Source organism: Pseudopodoces humilis, chromosome 11, assembly GCF_049639895.1.
Source record: "Pseudopodoces humilis isolate 2021_Gansu_Grassland_sample_001 chromosome 11, ASM4963989v1, whole genome shotgun sequence".
Taxonomy (NCBI): Eukaryota; Metazoa; Chordata; class Aves; order Passeriformes; family Paridae; genus Pseudopodoces; species Pseudopodoces humilis.
The window spans coordinates 18,172,034-18,193,033 of NC_142210.1; the positions used below are offsets into that span (position 1 = coordinate 18,172,034).

The 21,000-nt window shown below is 37.7% G+C and overlaps 1 protein-coding gene across 1 annotated transcript; it reads left to right on the plus strand.

The window, feature by feature from the left end:
• The first annotated feature begins 1,394 nt into the window (after window positions 1-1,394).
• Window positions 1,395-20,975, plus strand: CCDC39 (coiled-coil domain 39 molecular ruler complex subunit). The gene is made up of 20 exons (XM_014254312.2): window positions 1,395-1,575; window positions 1,941-2,060; window positions 3,073-3,219; window positions 4,251-4,409; window positions 5,361-5,453; window positions 5,540-5,668; window positions 6,203-6,394; window positions 8,034-8,137; window positions 8,462-8,594; window positions 11,498-11,692; window positions 12,365-12,529; window positions 13,118-13,255; window positions 14,550-14,758; window positions 15,972-16,095; window positions 17,269-17,428; window positions 17,722-17,828; window positions 19,124-19,264; window positions 19,420-19,599; window positions 19,819-19,898; window positions 20,514-20,975. The coding sequence occupies exons 1-20, from the start codon at window positions 1,462-1,464 to the stop codon at window positions 20,686-20,688; spliced, it is 2,865 nt and encodes a 954-aa protein (XP_014109787.2). The 5' UTR covers window positions 1,395-1,461; the 3' UTR covers window positions 20,689-20,975.
• Window positions 20,976-21,000: the final 25 nt, after the last annotated feature.

Genomic DNA, 21,000 nt, shown 5'->3' on the forward strand with positions numbered 1-21,000 from the left:
AAGAAACTGTTGCCCTCATACATTGTTGTTCCTTTTTCTTTCAGTACTTTAAGAATAATGCAGGACTGTTCTCAAGGGATGACCAGTGAAATGACCAGCAATAATCTGCACAACACTTCAAGTCATGCCTTTGGTGCGTCCCCATCAGGCCTGACTTTCACTGTCCTTCAGCAAACTTTCCTTCTCCAAAAATATCCCATAATACATTTACAAATATATGTCATGACCAATGTCTTCTGTGGTCTGTGTTGGTAGTCTGCCATGGGCTCATGTTTGTAAGAAATCTTACTGCAAACTCCTTGCTCCTCCAAGTGCTTATTGCTGTTTGGCTCAGGCATCTTTGAATCATGCTTTCACTAATTTCTTTAATGTCTTTTCAGATGCTTTAGACAGACAATTGTCACCAAAAGAGGGTTTCTCTATCAAGGCTATCCTTCCTTTTTTTAGGGACTTTTTACAAGAGCATGTAGTGACAGGACAAGGAGGAATGGATCCAACTAAAAGAGAGTAGGTTTAGATTAGATATTAGGAGGATGTTCTTTTCTGTGAGGGTGGTGAGACACTGGCACATGTTCTCCAGTGGATGCCCCATCCCTACAAGAGTTCAAGGCCAGGTTTGATGGGGTTTGGAGAAACTTGGTCTAGTGGAAGGTGTTCCTGCCCATGGCAGGGGCTGGAACCAGATGATCTTTAATGTCCCTTCCAACCCAAACCATTCTAGGACTCAATGATTCCTGCCAAGAGCGTTGTGTCTGTCTTGGTCTGCGAATGGGTGGAACTCAGTGGCATAGGGTAATTTGCAACCCAGAAGTACAGATGGTTTCAAAAGGTGATGGGCAAGTTCCCAGGGACGTTGCATCAGTGTTCATGGTCACATGAACACAACGTGGTTCAGGAAACCCACCTGTTAGCTGTGGAGATAATGCCAAAGGCCTTTCACGTTCAGAACATGACATGCACAGACACCTGTCAGTCGGTGTCACCAGTGGCAGGTGGTGTCAGCTCCAGACCTATTTGGAGTCCCCAGCCGAGCTGGAGCCGCAACTCTGCCGGCCCCAGACCCGGTGCAGCTGGCTGTGGCAGGGGGGCTCTGAGGTGGTGCCTGAGGCGCTGGGGCTGACACTCGCCTCTTCAGCACGGCCACGAACGGCTCAGCCCCGTGCCCGGCCCGCTGGCCCGCAAAGAGCCGGGCCCATCGCACCGGGCCCATCGCACCGAGCCCATCGCACCGGGCCCATCGAACCGAGCCCATCGCACCGGGCCCATCGAACCGAGCCCATCGCACCGGGCCCATCGAACCGAGCCCTCAGCGCGGGGCAGCGCGGGCGGTGCCGCCCGAGGCCCCTCCCGGCCGGAGCCGCCGTTGCCGCCGTTGCCAAGCGTCGGGAGCCGCCTCAGCCCCGGAGCCGCCGCAGCCCCGGCCTTGCCGAAGCCCCGGCCCTTGTGGGCTCCTCCGCGACCATGGAGAGCCTGTGGAACCCCTCCGCCGCCGCCTCGGTGCTGGCAGAGCTGCAATGGGAGCCCGGCTACGCCGTGCCCGTGGCCAACGCCGAGAACAAGGCGCTGGAGGACGAAGTGAGCGCGGGGCCGCGGCCGGCAGGGAGAGGAGCCCGTCCTTCCCCGGGGCCGGGAGGGATGGAGGGATAGAAGGAAACCTGCCGGGCTCCCGGGGAATCGGGAGGGCAATCCCCGCCTCCGAACGTGGGACCCGCGCCCCCGCATCCCCCGAGCCCCGCAGGAGGAGCAGTGCGAGCTGCCCGTTCCCGTAGCAAAGTTCCGGATTTTCGCCTGAAGTCCTTAATTTCACTGCTTTGGAGCAATATAGCAGCTATTACTTACGTTATTTTTTCATTAATAATTGTAATGACTATTTTTAGATAATTGCAGGTAATAAGCACTCAACCGCAAACAGTAATTTGACGATTCTGACTCTTAAATAGCTGCAGAAGATGCAGAAGGAAAAGGAGAACCTTCAGAATGAGTTGACCAACTTTGAGGAGCGCATAGAAGCGATGACGTCTCATTTGAAGAACGTGAGACAAGAGATCAGCTTCTCTGAGGTAAATCAACACCTCTAGAGGATCCATTTGGTCAGGCAGACCTGTAACCTGAGTATCTCTCTCTGGCTGCTATCCCATTCTATTTTGCCAGCTTTGTTAGAAATTTATTAGGCCTTTTTTCCAGGATTTCCACAGGAAACAAAAGTTAAACTATATACCTCAGTGATATGATTTGGTGGTCATTAAGACCATCCAAATTCAATTTACTCTACCTAGGAAGAAGCCAGGAAGGGTGCATTTTAGAATTCTTCCTGAATGAGGATTTTTGTAGATATGGCTAAAAAATAATAGGTCAAGGCAAACAACTGTGTAAGGGGAAAAAAAATCATAATCTTTATAATGGTGAAGAGTTAGTTGTGAAATGTGAAATTCTGGTGAAGACTTAATTCACAGACATGAAAAATGAAGTGAGATGGTCAAGATCTCTGAATTAACTGACCAAAAGGGCTGGTTTAGATTTCTAATCTTGAGACAAAGAATTACACCTTCCAGATAAAAATATCCTAGGAGAAAAAGTCTTAAGAAACATCCCTGCAGATGAACAACTTCTTAATTTTTTTGGCCAGATTAAAGTGTTAATTTGAATTAAAAGAAAGAAAGGTTAGGCAATATCCAGATACTGCTATAGGCCAGAAGGGGTGGTCTCTCTCAGCACAAAACAATAAAATATTTTTTTTTTGCTGCACCTCCCAGATCTGGTGTAAAGTCACTGGTGATGAAGAGACTAAGATTTTGATGTTGAAATGTTAAGATTTTGAATTTTGGGTGAAAAATCTTAGAACTGAGATTTTAGGGCTACAAAAGATTGATCTGTGGATACTTGATACAATGTTTACATATAAGAATATGTGTATTTGAGATACTAAAATCAAACCAATACACTTTTTCTGAAAATTCCTTCATTTACATGGTGAAACCATCTCTGACTTGGGATTTGTTTGTATGTAAAAGAAAAGTTTGCTGATGTATACCTTTTGTTTATTGTAAAATACTGAACTTTATTATTCTGCAGTCTCTTTACAAAGCCAAAGAAAATGAAATTGAAACTGAACATCACTTTAAAGCCCTTGCTGAGAGAGAATATGGACGTCTCAAAAACGACATTAAACGACTGAAAGATGAGATAGCTTCCTTGAGACAGAAGAAAAACACTCAAGAAGTAAGGTTTGAAATTTTTGGAAGGGAACACCTATATTGCAAAATTTTATGTCTTGTCCTCACTTGCACATACACCCACAGTAGTTTAAGTCAAGAATAGCTAATTATAATTAAACCTTATAAACTGTAGTAGATGGGATGGGCTTTTCCTGTGTAGGCAAGCAGATTGACACTGAGGATGTTACTGCATAGACTGATCAAGACTTAGCAAATATTAATTAGATATTGAAACAATTCTGTTCTTAATACCAGATTCACAGCCACACATTCATATCACTGTATTTCTAATTCTCAAAGGTATTTTCTTAATGGTTTAAAAATCAAATGGTTGGTAGCAAATCTTCTTCTCTACATAAAATAAACTTGGGTCATGATTCCAAGATCAAAGATTTGGTTTAAGTTACAAAGTAATCTAGTGCTACTCAATTACAGGTGGTCTTCTGGGTTTGGAACTGTTTCTTTTTCTTTCCATTCATTATTTAATATTTTTTTTTTTTTAATTTGTTCTTTCTCTTCTTAAATCTGTTTGTAATCTCCAGTCTCTCAGAATGGGTAGCAGGATGAAGATATTCACACAGTTCAGCTGGATCAATTCTCCCATTTTTGTGTCAGAAAGTCTTTTCACAGTCATATGAATAGGTCACATTTGAAAATTAATATGTAGGATTAGGGTCTAACAACTGGGCCTTAATGAGTGAGGGAGAAACCTCACCTTTGGATGCCTCAGATCAGTTTATTAAATGGAACAAATACCCTGCAGATGGGTATATATTGTCAGAGGCTGACTTTTCTGTTTAAAATTATCTGCATTTTAAATTTTTGGCAATCTACTGTCTTGTTTCTTATTTAAGACCAGGATGTCCAATAGCATTCCTCAAGTACAACACACAATTAATAAAAAAGAAAACTATCAATTCTGTGGACAAGATGTGGGTAGACTTGTTACAGTAGTTTGGACTTGTTGCTTCAATTACTATTCAATGAATATTAGACATTTGATATTGAAACTTTAATTTTCTCTTCTTTTATTAGAATATTATAAATAAAACCACTAAGAAGCTGGAAAACTTAAAACAACAGATGAACTGGGATGAGGAACTTCTGGAGAGCTGGCTAAAGGAATTAAATCGTACAGATAATGATGCTATTGCAATCCAGAAGTATGCACTGCAAGATGAAGGGAAACTAGGAGTAAGTAGAAATGACAGCAATTTTCAGGAACCAAAGGAAGAACCATTCCATCACTTGAAGACCTTGTTATGTTATCAAGTCAAATAAAATGAAGACAAGATTTTGTTCAACGCTGCTTTGAAACGGGTTTCCTTTTAGCACAACAGTGCAATTCCATATGAGGCTCATTTTGAAGCTGAGAGAACAGGTTTTACAATAATGAGAGACATAATTGAAGACATTAATTTGCTTATTCATCTGGGTAAGATTTAAATATTTTTGGGAGGGTGTGTAAATAGATAATAAAATCTAGAAAGCAGTGCTACTGAATTAAGAGGAGTTTGTTCAAAACTTCACACCAAGCATGGATGAATAGTGTGGGATTTCCTTTTAGAACTGAATTTATTAATACTGTTGAGGACAAATTACAGTTACTTCAGTAAGACTACTGAAATACTGGAAGACATAAACATATATATCTGCATAAAGAAGAAGTCCAGTCAAAAGTTCAGGGTTTATAAGGGTGAATTCCCAAGTATATTACTAATGTAGAGATAAGTAACCCTGGTTATTATTCTTTATAGCCTTTAAATAGAGTGATTTTTACTCATTAAATATGTAACCCAAAAGCTTTGGTTTACACAAACACTCTCACTGCTGTATGCCAAGGACACCACACACACATTTACACACATTTACACATACTTACACACATTTACACACATTTACACACGTTTACACACATTACAGTGGAGGGTTACTTTGGCCTTGCTGCAGTTTGGTTCTTATGGCCACTTGTATTGACTGAAAATTTGGGAGGCCACACTATCATTTTGTTTTCTAAAACACAATAAAATTGATGCCTCAATAATTTAACCTGTGATTGTAGCAGGGCTTTTAGAATTTATAAAATGTGATCTATTTATTTTCAAATACTTAATTTTCAAATATTTTCATATCCATTCATTTTAGACATTAACCCTTCAAATAGAAAAGTTGACCATGGAAGCAAACCAGAAGCGCAGAGCTCTGGATAATGAACTTACAGAAACCATGACAGCTCAGGTTTGTGCTTAAGGTTCTCAAAGATCCCTTGTTTATATGTGACAGTTTTGACTTCAGAAATCATGGAGGTGCTTTCTTTTAAACAGATGGAACTTGACAGAGCAGCTGAAGATTTTCGCAGGGTTCATCAAGAAAGACAAGAAGTCATCAGGCAGTGGGAGAATGCAATTCATCAGATGCAAAAAAGAGATCAGGAGATTGATCAGTGTGCTTTGGTAAAACTGCTGTAACTGGTCCATGTCGATTTGGGGTTTGGGTTTGATGTGGGGCTTTTTTTTTTGTTGTTTTTTATTAACTTCAAAACTACAGTATAATTTTCTGGGTAGCTAATGTTTTACCAAATCTTTCAAAATGCATAATTTTCACTGAGTAGCTATAAATCTGTCAGATAAAGTAAGCATCACTAATGCTGGTAATTTTCCTGTTTAATTTCATCTGTTTCAAGTCTACCTGAAGTGTTGCTTAGGTTTTTTTTTCCTCGGTTCAATCAGTCAATAATTATTTTATTTTCATATGAGTTTACAGTGTCTTTTTGATTTTAAATCATTGGAATATTTTGGAAGTTTCCAGTCCAAAACCACTGTAGTGTTTGGTGTGATATATCCATGGAATAAAATAATTTTAAGAATGATAACTGGGCTGTCTCAGGCAAATAGTAATAACGGGAATTGATCTTCTGTTTGTACCATTTATTAATCTAACACATCTTAACTAATGCAAGAAAATCAAAAAAGTTTTTATCCTGATAGCTAATTGCAGAGATAAAACAGGAGATCCGAAACAAAGAAATTTTGCTGAGGGAGAAGACTGCCTTTTTGGTAAATGAAACTGTTAATAATATGGAGTATGAAAAGAAAATACTTTCTGCTGAGCGGGAAGCAAATAACCTCCGAAAGGAGTTCCAGACTCAGGATACTCGCAGGACTCAGCTGCAGGATGAGGTAAGGGTGAGCAAACAATTCAGGAAAACTGTTAAAAACTGTGAAACTATAATTGAGGACCAGATGGAGGAAATACAGGGATACCATTTGCTTTTCTCTGGTTTTATACTAGGCTCTTAATAATTCAAGAAAATGTTGCTTTTCTCAGCCAACTCCTGTTTATTGGGATCTGAACTTTCAACTTAATTCTAGCCATTGAGAGTGGTGAAAAGATTGGAATGTATTCTCTGTTGTGTAGGTGTAAAATGGATGAATTTTCTCTTAAATGGTCTAACACTGTTAGATGCTTCATGCGGCTTCTTTCCCTTAGCGCACATAGACTGCAGTACTGTATAAAGATGAAAGAAATCTCTTCCAGATTCCAAACAATTCCTGTCCTGTGCTCTCAGAAGTGTCTATTGATGGCCTGGTAGGCAGGTTCCAATTCCTGGGAAAAACACCCAGTGCTTTCACATGGCTTTCTAATCAAGAGGCAGTGGGACAGGGCTGCCCTGTGAACAAGCCATGCTTGGTGCTGTCCATACTGAATCTGCACTTAAATCTGGGAACGAGCTGCACTGCTTAGTTACTTAAAGGCTGTAAAGTATTTCTAAGAAGTAATTCAAGTTTCATGGCTCTGCTGAGAAGGGATACACTTGTAATACCTGAGTAAGTTTTTTCTTAACAAGAAAATGGTAACACTGGGGTACTCAGCAAGTTTAGTGATTTTTGAAAAGCACTGCATTTGCTGTTGCCTTAACTTTGGATAGCTTTTCTGTAGCAGGTGGTTCATAGACTGATCTCCTAATTAAACTGTAGGTAGCTCAAACAAGGTGTAGGCTATTAGATTACCCTATAATTCATGCAAGCTTGAGGGTTTGTAGAATTGGTCGGTTTTCATCTCAAGCTGTGAGATTCTTGCTTGAAGTTTTTCACAATTAATACTCCATGATGGGATAATAGAACAGTCTTCTCTTAATAGAACATCTGTGGGATGCATGTGAGAAACAAGGAAAGAAGGAGAAGTTCAGCCAACAACTTGTGACCTCTAAGAAACCTGCTGTACATGCCCTTGATCAGTTTTCTTCATCTATGAAAGTGAAAACAGTTAAATTTATGCTGTTAAATGATACTGTGAAGATGAAAGAGCTACTGATTGTAAAGTATTCCTATCCTGTTGAATGAGTGTATGCTGTCATATATTTTTTACCAAATTAAATATGTGTATTTTTGTCACAGTAATATCTAATCAAAATAATTTTATGTATTCAGCAACATTTGATGTAGAAATGTTGATTAGATATATAAGGTTATCCATGTTCACAAAGAACTTCAGCAAAGTCAGCTGGCACTATAAAACCATGGTTCCACTCATACAGATGCTGTTAGACAGGAATTGCAGCTCATAGCACCTCCATAATTCATTCTACGTTCATTATTATTATTATTTTTCCCCAGTACTCATACTGCGTAATTAGTAGATTGAATTTACTAGCTGGGCCAATTTACAGTGCCTCAGAATTTGCAGCACTCTTCATTTGAAGAGCACTGTTCAAAAGTAATGGAATACTTTTCAATAAATAGGAAAATATAATTTTAAATATCTTAACATGTACCAAAGTAAATAAGAGCTCAATTGCTTCATTTTGTAATTTATTAGCTGCAGGCTTTGAAATCCATTGTGAACAGAACTGCTTCTGATCTAGAGTCTTTGAGAACACAAGTAACTAATCTGAAGAAAGAAATTCAGGGAAAACAAGCCAGGTAAGAAACAGACCTTTAAAGATAACATTTGTAAGGATTAGAAATACAACCAAATCCTTGAGACAGAAAATAACCTTAAATAATGTTGATGACTGAAAACTTCAACTTTCTGATTACTTCATGTCCTGCATAGATTTGGCACTGGGTAATTTCGGCAAAATACTCCTGGTAATCCTTGTTTTTAAAGGGTGGGGAAAAAAAAATCAGGGCCTTGCTTATCAAAGGTTGAAGTTTAGACTGAGGCAACTGCTCCATCAGATTTGCTGCTTCCTTTTGGCAGCATTGTCCAGGCAACCTACATTTAACTTCTGTCATTTTGTTTAGATTAAAACTTCTTAATGAAAAAAATGCAAGTCTTTCTAATAAACTGAAGCTTGCAATTGAGGAGACACTCAGTGCAGAAGAGAAAGCTTTGAGGTTGGAAGAAATATTGAAGGAAGAAGAAAAAAGTGTTGAGGTAAAATGTTTTTCATGGTTTCTAGAAATGGGGAGTCATTTTTATTTGCAAGCTTTATATTTTAAAATTACCTTTTTAATTTTAAAATTTTCTATTGAAATGAAGTATTGATATTACATGTAGCTATTCCATCAAATACTGAAGTAAGTGTGCATTTAGATATGTCTGTGCTGAGAAAACTCTGGAGGAAAAGAAATGATCCTAGTAATTCCAGCTGTATTAGTTCAGGATACTGATACCCATCAATAAGGTTTTTAAAGAGTGGGAATCTTTTCAGTATCACTGCCACCAAAAATTTCTTGGCTCTAGTATAACACCACCAAAATTTATAAACCTGAAAAGAGCTGTGATTTTGGCAAACAGTTTAAAAAATATTTCGAAATCTTTTAGTCAGATTTGGTTGGCCTGGTCTGCTCTTCATTATTTTAATTCTGTTACATGATACTCTGACACATCTAACTTGTGGACTGTTAAATAATTACTGGCTCACTTTAGATTCACTTTCATGAATAAAGATTTTGATCTGGGAAGTGGCATATACAAGCTATAATAAGGTGACTATTTTTTTAACATGCCTAATAATACTTCTATAAAATTAAAAACCAACTTCTTAGGCTGCAAATTAAGTATAGGAAAAAAAAATGTTCTCATCTGCTAAGCTGTAAAGAGCTTTTGAATAAATGCAGTGTTGTAATGCAATCTTCTGAACTTTTCTGCATTTCAGGAAATGCTAATACTGTTTTGTCATTTTGCTACTAATTCTCGTAAAGTATTTTCACTACTTAGCTTCTGACTGAAGATGACAGAAATATTCTTTTACATTTTGCTGGACAGCTGAGCATTGGATATGCTGAATTTTTTGTTGCTCTAGAATGACCAGGTTAAATTAATGTGACAGCAGGTGTCCCACATGACTGACAATAAAGCTGTACCTCTGCATGCTCTTTCATACCACTCTGCTCTTTCTTTTTCTTCCTTTTTTTGTGTTTCCTAGAGCATGCATGTGAAATAATGCCTTGAAGTAGATTGAATGTCATTTTTCAAACTTTTTAACTCCACAGGCAATAATCACACATTTTAAATATACTTTCAGAAACTAGAGATGGGATGTCTCCTTTATAGAGAGTTTCTTAAATTACTAGCCTTACTGTTTTGGCTTTTCAGATAATTTGGAAACAAGTAATGGTGTAGCATTTCATTTAAATGAAAACCTTCTTTGCTTCCCCTTAAGACAGTTTCCAGGGTGGCAAAAGCCTTAGCAGGGTTTCTTTACCCATGTCTGTGGCGGATAACCCAAGATGACATTGAGCTTGGCAGCTCCACAGCTGCAGGGGAATATTTTAGCTAGGATGAACTGTTCTTGAACAATGTCTGTAATGTATTAGTCAGAAGCCTCCCTTCCATCACCATTAGACACACATGACTATTTGCTGCATCTGTTAATTTACTGTGAAGAGATATTTACAGGAACAATGTGGATGAAATGTCACTGTTTTGCTCTCTAGTTCTGTGGTACTTCTCCCTGTTCCATTTGTGGCACTGTTGCACAGTGAGGCTTATTGAATATCTTATCTCTGTTAACAACCTCACTTAAAGGGAGAGCAAAAATTTCTGTTAATAAATTAATTTAGATATGGAATAAAGACCATGAGGTGAAGGTCAAGTCATGATCCAGTGTCAGTGGATGAATTTATAATTGTCATTAGCTTCAGAAATACAGCTCAGCATCTGGCACATGCTTAAATCCAGTTTGCTTCCAGAAGAAAGTTCCTTTGTTCAAGCATGATGCAAAGGCCACTGATACGTGCTACAGTCCATAATAATTTCATATCAAACTTACACTTGCCTTCTACATCCTAAGTTTTGAATTTGGAATTGCATTTACAGCAAGTTCAACTACAAAAAAATTCAGTTAGAATGTGCAATGTGATTACAAACCCTTAGAGAAGGCATTAAATTATCTCTCACCATTATTTGATCCAGCAAGATGGTTACATACATATTAAATCCAGAAACACATTGTTAAACAATGTAGAAAAGTGAGTTCTCAGGTGTTTTGCATATTAATTTAAATGTATATCTTCAAATTCTGTACCAGACTTGAACTAAAAGTAAATGAGTCCTTTGAAACAGGAAGGGGCAATCACATCACTTGTTTTAGGATGTACCTCTCAGGAAACTGGTGTGCTTAGTGGCTTGAGCTTTGGAAGATCTTTGGCTACTTGAGTGGCAGGGGTGGAAGGAGGGAGGGAAAGAATAAAATTGTTTTCCTTATTAGGGTTACAAAAATAAAATAATCTCAATTTTTATTGTTTTATTGTCCATTTCAGGTTACCTGACGTGTTCAGCATTGTTTTTTATCCTACTAAAACCTTTCCTGCACTGAGTTATGTGTTAATGGCAACTTACCTCTGAGAAAAAGGTTTTAGATATTTTAGAAATTGTAATTTTTCAGAATTATTCCATCTTAGATAAACACACACGTACATATATGTGCACACATAGCGTTACAAGAGTAATTAAACCATTGCAAAGCTTTGTATTATAGTCCTCAAATATTCAGACACTGGAGGCTGTAAGGAGGTTTTTTGAAAAGAATGACAGGAATTTATTTTTCTGAAAGGCTGAAAAGAGTAGCATTCCTGTAACTGGGAAAAAATGTCATGTAACTGTAGGGTAGGATTAGGTTTTTAAAAAATGAATGAAAAGTATTACTTTCTCTTTAAGTCAAATACTTTTTTTGCCAACCATTTTGAAAACTTACAATTCCATGTTCCCATTAATGGACATAGTACTAATATTTCTTTCTACATATGATTAATAAAAACAAATACTTCCTCAGCAATTAATTCTGCTGTGATTAATTACTTCTTTCTTCTACTTAATGATCAATTTGTAACCAGGAAAGAGAAAATGAAATGAGACAGTTAAAGGAGCAACTTTTCAAGAAGACTCAGGAGTTAAAAGCACAGAGTGACAAGGAGAAGACTGTTCTGGCAGAAATTGAAGGAGGTCAAAAATCACTTAAAAATCTCAAGAGTCGACTGCGCAAACTTGACACAGATCTGTTAAAACAACAAGAATTAATATATAGCCAGGTAAAACGTTAATGTATTTTCATACTAAGATTGTTTCTTGAGTCTACTGACAGTACATTGCTTGATTTCTGTAATCTTTAACAGTCTTCCATTTTGGAAATGTTATGCAGTATCATTTGAAGTCTGCATTTATTTGTGTGTACATGTACAGATAAAATTGAAATTACTGAAACTTGCCAAAGTATCACCTACATTTTGCACTTGTGTCTTTCATTATTTTTTGGATCTGCTGCTTTTCCCACTAATTCCTAAAATCCATTCTTTACTTTGATCCCTCTGAACCACAGACACCTCAGGGTATATTTTTAAAGCAATACAAGAGGTACATGCCAAAATCCTGTTATTTACTAATTGGATTATGTGCATATTTCCTATGCACCACTTTGAAAATTTGTTCTTTTATATCAGCATCCACTCATAACAACAAGATGGCAACTCCACCGTAAGCCTCCCTACAGCAGCCTGTGCTGAGTGTGCTTTGTTGCTCTTCTAGAAGATTACCCCAAACCATCACTGCTCATCAGTCATCTAAGATATTTTGCTAATGAGGTCTAAAAGCCAGAAACTATTATAAAAACAATAGCTTAATTGGGTGACTGTCCTAAAGCCAACATTTAGATCCAAGTTTATTTCTTATCTCACACTTAATTCTCTTCAAATTTATTTTAACAGGATTTTTATATTCAGCAAATACAGAGACGGCTGTCACGGTTAGAAGGGGAGGTTAATTCAGATGAGAAAGAAGTTTTGGAAGGAAAAGTTGCTGAACTTAAGAAAACTGTAGAAGAAAAGAAAAAGGCATATGATGTGCTACAGTCACTGTACAGGAAACTTCAGGTAACTTCCTTAGAATATAATTTTCACTGCGTATTTTAGAAACTGTGTAATTTAGAAAGCTCAGAGAATTAGATTGGGTCTTAGTAATTAAGAAGCTGGTATTAGACTAAAGGATATCTGAACTTTGTCTAAGTTTTCCACCCATGTGGAAAACTTAAAAAAAAAATCCCTATAACTTTTAGAAAAATAGATTATTACTGATTATTATTAAGTGAGACACCATAGCATAAAGACAAGCTTTGAATGTTGGAAAGACAAGCTGAGCTTTCATCAACATGTGACTGACTTGCAAATGTCTGAGTTTATCATTAGGCCCATGCAGAACCAGGAGAATGCTGTTTTCTAAAGTCATTACTTTTATAGTTTTCATAAATTGGTAAGTACGATTGCATTGAAAGTTGTTCAAAGTCCCCATGCAGCACTCTGCATGAAGTCATACCATGCAGTTTGCAGAGCAGCATACTGGACACATCATGATGATGGTTCCTGATTCCAGGACTTAAATACATTTCATTTAAATTTAACTGGTAGCTTTTGTTGAAATTTACATTCACTGAAATAAGTCAAATATAACTTATTTTGAAACAGAATGACATCCAAATCACCAAGAGAACAATTGATAAGACAAGAGAAGAAACAAGTGGTTTGATAGAAAAGATAGAAGAATTAACTCTTTTCAATGAGAGATCACTTCAGGAGTTAAGAAAAGCAAAGCACATTAAGCAGGTACAGTATTATTTTACAGCTTTACGAAAACAGGATGCTCTTGTTTGTTTGGGGTGTCATCTGCCTTCCACAGTGCTACATCATTATATCCATAAGTACACTTTCTGTAGTTTTCTAATTTACACTTCTTTCCCAAACTTTGAAGTCATCTTCAACACTATCATCTTACTAGGCAAAGTGTTGCTTCTCCTTTCTACACAGCTTAAAGTTTGATGAAATATCAATTTAATCCCACATCAGTTATAGCACAATATCCACCAGGTCAGTGGATGTTGGGGTTTTTTCCCCTGAGAAAAAATAACCTTTAAAATAGAAAATACATTTACTGTTCAAGGATGGCTTTACATAACACTGAGTTTTTACTCTCAATCTGCGGTGCCTACTAATAAGATTGGCACACTTTTGTTATTAAACTGCAAGCATTTTTTTCTGACAGATGGTTTGAATAAATTTGTATTCTGGTTTAAGGAATTAGAAACAAAGTGTAAATCCTTTCCTCATATTTTGATAAGCAGAAAAATACAGTTCCCACTCCTCTAATTATTGCACAATTTTTTTTCTGCAGTAAGCTTTAGCCTTCCTAAAGGAAGCACTAACACAGGAAACACAGAGTCTAACTAGCAGGGGAAAGAGTTTTGCCTTTGACTTAACTGGTGCACTTCCTCCTCAATGAAAACTCTTTCCCTAAACATGGAACTTTTTTTGGGGAATGAAATTTGGGGGAACAAAAGAAGCTGATGACCTAAAAGCACTTGGATAAAAATTGGTTGAGTTGTAATCATACAAGATTTTAAAATAATGATTTAACATATTTGCATGCTAATGAAGTTCACCACTTGCTGTTTTCATAAGCTTTGGTATATACAAAATTTGCTCATGTACAACATGATTTGCAGGGCTACAGAATCTAGAATATACTCTAAGACAGTTCTAAGTTGATTCAAGTGAGATATTAACTGCTCCAGAAAGCTCCTTGTAAGGTCTCTTACTTTATTTGAAACCACCTAAACTCAAAAAGTTGTAGAAGGAAAAGTCTAATAACCCAAAATGCAGTCTGAATTAGAAAGTCTGATGAATTTATATAAAACCATTCAGGAAACAATCTACCCCCATCACAGTCACCATGTTGAACTGCTGGCAAATGAGAAAATGACAAGATTTTTAAATGCAGAGCAAAATGAGTCTTGCACTTTTATATATATTAAAGGTAAAATAATGAATAAATATTAACTTACTAAATTATAAATAATTAAAACAATGATTTATTATTTTGGTACCATTTGGCATTTATTAGGAGATGATGGTCGAAGATAATCTCCTAAAACTAGAACTGAAGCGCCTTCAAAATACTCTGTGTAATAAAGCAGAGAAAGTTCTAACACTGGAAAAACAACAACTGGAGTTAAAGAAAGCCATAACAGAAAGAACTGAGGAAATCAGGATCCATAAGGCAATGCTGGATTCCCAGATAAGATTGCTGGATCAGGAAAGGCATCACATGAGGTAACTGTTCTTAGAGAAATTAAACTTGTAGCTTTGACTGAGTACATATTTTATGGGGACTTAATAAAAAGAGAAGCATTTTACCCAGCTTCACTATTAGAGAAATTGAAGATTCAATAAATATTGCTCAGTTATCTACCAAGACAGCTGAGGCCTGCAGGAGACCCTGTCTATGACCCCTAGGCTGCAGCTTTAACCCCTTGGTGAACAGATCAGTGGCCTTAATGTGGGTGAGGAGCCTCAGCAGAAGTGAGAGGAAACCTCAGCCAGAGACATCTTTTTACAGTAAACACTGTGTGTGTGACTCTGCCTTTTCCAAAATAATCTGGACATGTGAAACCATGTGTCTGGAGGTATGCCAAAGTATATGAAACAGAAAAGTTGCTTTTAAATAGTATTTACTCCCAGCTGCTTGAGAAAACTCTAATTTCTTTGATTCAAACAGTAAGACTGGTTTGCTTTTTGGTGTATTTTGTTTGGTTGGTTTTCTTCTTAACTAATGAGCTTTCCGTTATGTATCCTATATAACAAATTAAATTTTATTAATTACATATGCACCCTCTTATAAAGAAATGACAAAGAAATAATGTTTCCCTCCTGTAATAATAATTCCAAAGTATCTGGGATGGTTTTAGCCCTGAAATCCCAGTATCTAGATTCAGCCAAAAATGAACATTTCATTTTTGAAGTTGGGATGAACTGCCCTGCTGACCACACACCTCACAATAGGAATTAGAGTGATTTAGTGTGACTGAGAGCACAGATTGTAGCCTTCTTCCTTTGGTATCACCCAGCTCTTGGATATTCACAGAGTCTGATTTGGGGCTGTTCCCGGCTGTTCCTCACAGTCATCTTGCAGTGGGAATGTTAGAGTACCATCAGCAGGAGGCAGCTGGGGCAGCTCTGGAACTGAAATGCCAAAGCTGTAAATTTGGAGGACTGTGGCACAGCCTCTCGGGATGAAGTTATCTGGGATTTAAAAATAGATTTGACTCCATTTAGAGCTGCAGAAGGCATGTAGGTAACCAGAACAAGGGATATTTGTGACTGGGAGAACACGGAAAACCACCAAGAGCTGTAGCAGCACAATTCCTGGTACAGGCTGCTGGAATAACATCAGGAATTAAACTGCTGCAGCAAGAACTGCCCACAAAATGCTACCAGACAAACACTTTCTTAACCCATTTATTTTCTCCCCAAACAAATCATTCAGTGCTGAATTTCAAGATCGCCTATGGAAAATTGATAAACTGAAATGCAGATACGAAATGTTTACTCTTTCCATGATGCCACCTGAAGGAGAGGAGATGAAAAGTCAGGCCTACTATGTAATTAAGGTATTTTATAAACATTATTCATTATAATTCAATTATTTAAGCTATAGATTTCCCTGGGCTCTTAGACAACCTCCTTGCCTACTGCCTACTTTGAGTCCAATTGTTTTATGTTATCTGACACCATTGGTTATTTAAATGATACAGTAATTTATGTGGAGCCGTAATTCTGAGCAGTTTGAAAACTTCAGTGCCTATTGATTTACAAATACACAAGAATTAGTGGTCAAGTGATAATCCACTCTGAACTGGAAACAACTTTATTGGAATCTCACATGACTAAGTTCTTCTACCAGACAGATATTTCCAGGTATTCATTTTACCATATGGGGTTTATACCTTGAAGAATGTCTGCTTTCCCCTTTCACTTACCCATCACCTATGCATACTTCAGCTTTTCACGGGAAAAAAAATTAGTCTTTGTACAATAGCCTGGTTCTTGAACAAGAATCTGTTTATTTTGATCTTCACAAACTCTCCAATTTCCTGTTAAATCAACACACTTCCAGCTGTGTGCTTGGTTCTGAACTTCACCTTTTTCTTACTCTTAAATTTTAAATTTCTTAATGATGGTATTTGTGCTGCTGTGAGATCCAGGAGAGCAGAAGACCCTCTGCAGAAGCCATGTGGTCACTGTGGCTGTATAAAATACCCTCTACACCTATGGAGATTTTTCATTGTAACAGACTTTCCAGGGGGCTATAAAAAATACTTCACCTGTTGGCTGTTTCTTATATCTACTGGTCAGATCAATGAGAAGTTACAAGTGACTAATTCCCAAATTGGATGGCTTCTATCAGTCTCTCAGTGGTTATATGATGTACAATCTGAAATCTTGGATTTTATGGGTGAAGGAAGCAGAGGTGAAGCACGTTCTGTAGTTCACATCAGCAGTGTGGGGCACAGACACTGCTCTGTGCAAGGTGTAGATGCTGCTGGGCAGGACTCAGTGAGCTGAGGCAGGTACCCAGAATGAAATGCACATGGATGAAATACCTCAGAGAATTTCAATACTCTTGAAGTAAATAACTCCTCCTTCCAGTTCCCTAGGCACCCAAATCTCAGTTCAAGTGGTTTTAACCCCGAAATATTGCTGTATAATAAATATTTTCTGTAAAATTATCTTAATATTTTCAGTATGTCTACAGTCACCTAAAATATTTGGTTTGCTTTCAGGCTGCACAGGAAAAGGAAGCACTTCAACAAGAAGGTGATGATTTGGATGCAAAGATCTGCAAAGCTCAGAAAGAAATCGTCGCTATGGAAAACAGTTTGTGTGTACTTAAAAACTGGAATAGACATTACAAAAACTCTCTCAAGGCAGTCCCTGAGACAAGTATGTGAAGTAGAAATTAGATAGTAAATAGAACTCAATTCTAAATAATACTTATTATTTAACTTTTGTGCCCTCTACTGGCTCTGGAACCAGTAGCTCTTAAATCATTCTCCCTCATGCAGTCAGCTACTTTTTCATAGTGATTTGGAGTTAGTAGGAGAGTATTTAAAATCTCCTCAAACCTTGGTGTACTGCCAACACCAATGCAGTAATATTCTGAGATGCAGTTATTTTCAAGTGCAAATTGAGTTGTATGCACAGCATTAATGCTGCTTCATTGTTTGGGATCACAGGTGAGGAACTTGAGGAAAGATTGAAACTAGAAAAGGACAAAAAGGATGCTGATGAAAAATACAAATACAAACAAAGACAGATCAAGGAACTTCAGGAAAATCTCCAGGTAAAATACAAGTAATGTTCCAGTCAGGTAAGACTGCAGCATGTAGCTAAATCCATGCAAGTCATCCTAGATGAATAATAGGAAATTCTGGTACAATTTTTTTTCTGTTCTTTTATTAAGATATGACTTTTAGAAGGCTCTACATCCTCTTTCAAAAAGTGATTATTTGAATTTTCCTGAATCACACCAAAACTTCATGTGTCACACAGCTAGAAGTTTCAGAATCCCACATGCACTGACAGCTGCTGTTCTGGCAGCCACTAAAGCAGCTGTGGTCATGTGCAGCACACACCACTATTGTACCATCCTGTCCAGCACTGCAGGTTAAAATCCACATATCTTGGGACCTCTGACACCTACATCCTAGGATTTTTCTGGAACAGATTCAGTTTTATTAGAACTGAGGGTGCCTCAGTTAAACAGGGTTAAATTAGCTGACTTGCAACTTAGCACGCTGAGGACTAAATGTAGGCAAACAAGAGCTTGTGTTTTCAGGCTCCATAGCAAGGACTCACTCATGGTTCCCTTGGTTATCAAAAAGCCTCTTGGACCTTGGAAAGAGCAACACTTAATTCTGATGTGTGACATTTCAGTTATAATTTTATTAAGCACATGGTGATATTCCACATAACTGTTCTAAGCCCTGAGTCACTGCCTACAGTCAACAATCATTCCTATTGCTTATTCTACCATCACAGGACATATACAGGTCTTACTTCAGAGATGTTACTTCTTAAGGTAAAGAAAAGGGACACAAATCTTCATCAGGGAGTAAGTCCTGGGATATAATGAGGTGTAATAGCAAACCAATTCCTGACTTTAAATTTTTTAAAGATTTATTTAGTTAGTTAGTTAGTTAATTATTTATTTATTAATTAATTAAAAAACCCAGCTGCCCTTAAGGAGCTGATTTTATTCATTCCAGTCAAAGGTATCCCTCTTTTCCCACAGGAAACAATGTTGGGTTTTTTGGGTTTTTTTAGGATAGCTTGCACTGGTAAGTTGGTAGGGTGCCAAGTAAATAGTTCGTAGCCACTATGAGACACATCTGAAAAGACATACCTGTAACTTCATTAACAGTGCCTTTAAAAGAGATGTAAATTAACTGGAAATTTCTTTGTCCAGGTCCGTATCCACCAAACAGGCAGAAAGTTCCAAGTTAACATTAGCACTAATTGCTTGAGTCACATTTAGAAACAAATAGTAATGACAACAGACCCTTCCACAAAAACAAAGAGTGAACAGATACCAAACCTGCTATATAAACTAATATTGCTGTTCAAATGAATTTGCAGAGCATGCAACAAGAGTTTGATGTAATACAGAAGCAGCAGGCCCTTTTCAAAGAGCAAAAGAAGGAAAAACAAGCTCTTATTTTGCAGCTGAAGAAAGACATTGAAGAACAGAAGCCAAAACTAGAGAGGGTTATACAACAGGTTTGTGTGTTTATTGATGGGAACTTCTAACTTTATAGTGATAGACAGTAGTGTGGGTTAAGCCCTGCGGGTTAAACTCCTTGGTTTTAACTTAGCGGGTTTCTGAAAAAGTTGTATTTCCCTAAGAGTAATGTTTTCAAAATATTTGTGTTAAGTGCTCCAAACTGTCCAGAGAAATTAAGTCTCAGAGGGAAGGTGGAACAAAAACACTGGAAGAGAGAGACATTCATCTTCGTGAACTGAAAGACTTCAACAGAATTGTCAACCAAGTGATAGTTGATGTTCTAGAAGCAAATCCCGATTTAACTGCAGCCTTTCAAATGTACTTTGACAAGGTGAGCTTTCCAGTTAACTGCCACCAAAATCTTGAGTGAGACCTCCAGCCTATTGAGTGTCTTTCAAAGACAGCTCACAATATGGGAAGACAGGGAAGTATTCATCTGCTTTCTACATCTCTTCAAATGCCAAGCACTATAAATGCTGATATCCCAATCTTATTACCCTATTAATCCCAACCATCAGGTCAACTTGTTTTTTCTTTCCAAATTTTCTAGTTCAATTTAGAGCTTCCTACAGCTGATTCTCCCAATGGTAGTCAAACTCAAACCCCACAGAGCTCACGACCTCCTACCAGGTAAGTTCTAACACTCTTGGGTTGCTTTGAGTTTTTTAAGAACAAGTTTAAACCAGCAAAATTAGTCCCTAAGTGAAAGAATTCTTTACTCTTGTAGGTCATCCCAATTGTCTTTTTTGCTGAAGACTGTAAAAACTTTCTTCTTACTCTGTCCTTTAATTTTACTACATTTTTCTAGCACGAGGAAGTCTACTTCAGCATCCATCAGTTTAGAAAACCCAATAATTACAGAATAATTATATTTACTTTTGTTTACTTGCTCTAACTAAAAAAATAAAAAGTGGTTTGATGTTATATAAGCACAATTTTGAGCCACATTTTACACTTGTTAGTGTGAACACCCCTTCTTAATTAGAGAAGATATTGATGCTTTTACTGGTACCTTCTTCCTCTGTTCAAGCTATGCTCAAACAGAGCCTGTGCCATGCTGACCCAGTTATAATCCAACATTCCCAGGTGTTACTGAAGCCATTTAGTGGTGGTGACTAGAGGTGTTTTAGGGGATTTCACCTGGAATGAACATGGCTACTGAGTGGCTTTGTTGTGAGCCACCCTTGGCAGCTGTTTTAGATGCAGGGGTTTCTGTATCCTAATGAGTAAATTTTTGTCTTTCAGATTCCCCAGAGGAATTTTTCCCAGAAGGAAAGGTTCAGCCTCTAGTCAGGCTTCATCAGCCAAAATTGTGGAGCTGACCTTGTCTATCCCCGCCCCTGAGGAAGCAGAAGCTCTTGGCTCACAGCCAGCCAGCAGAGGCAGCATCTCTGGGATTTCTGAACACAAGAAGTCTTAAGTCATTTTTTGAAAGCCACACTAGTTGAGATTTCTTAATTTTTGCAACTAACTTCTATCCATGGAGTTACCTGGAAAACTTGCAGCTGAAATACAGTTGTCATTGTGTGGTTCTGCCACCCACCTTTGCAGATCTCCCTGTAAACCATGTAACATTTCCTTCAGCAACACAACTGCTGCCTCCTGCCTGCTTGTAAAACAAATCCCCACCAAAGCTCAAACCAAGGGTTCACACTTGAGCTTACCTAGACAATAAATGGTGTTTTAAAACTTGCTCTTCTACTTCAAGTTGGGTTTTTGGCTTTTTTTTCTT

Excerpts from the sequence above, each read along its gene's own strand:
- CCDC39 (XM_014254312.2), top strand. The coding sequence starts at position 1,462 with ATGGAGAGCCTGTGGAACCCCTCCGCCGCCGCCTCGGTGCTGGCAGAG. Across the intron at positions 11,693-12,364 it reads AAGAATTAATATATAGCCAG|GATTTTTATATTCAGCAAAT; the intron begins GTAAAACGTTAA and ends TTATTTTAACAG. Across the intron at positions 17,429-17,721 it reads CAAGGCAGTCCCTGAGACAA|GTGAGGAACTTGAGGAAAGA; the intron begins GTATGTGAAGTA and ends TTGGGATCACAG.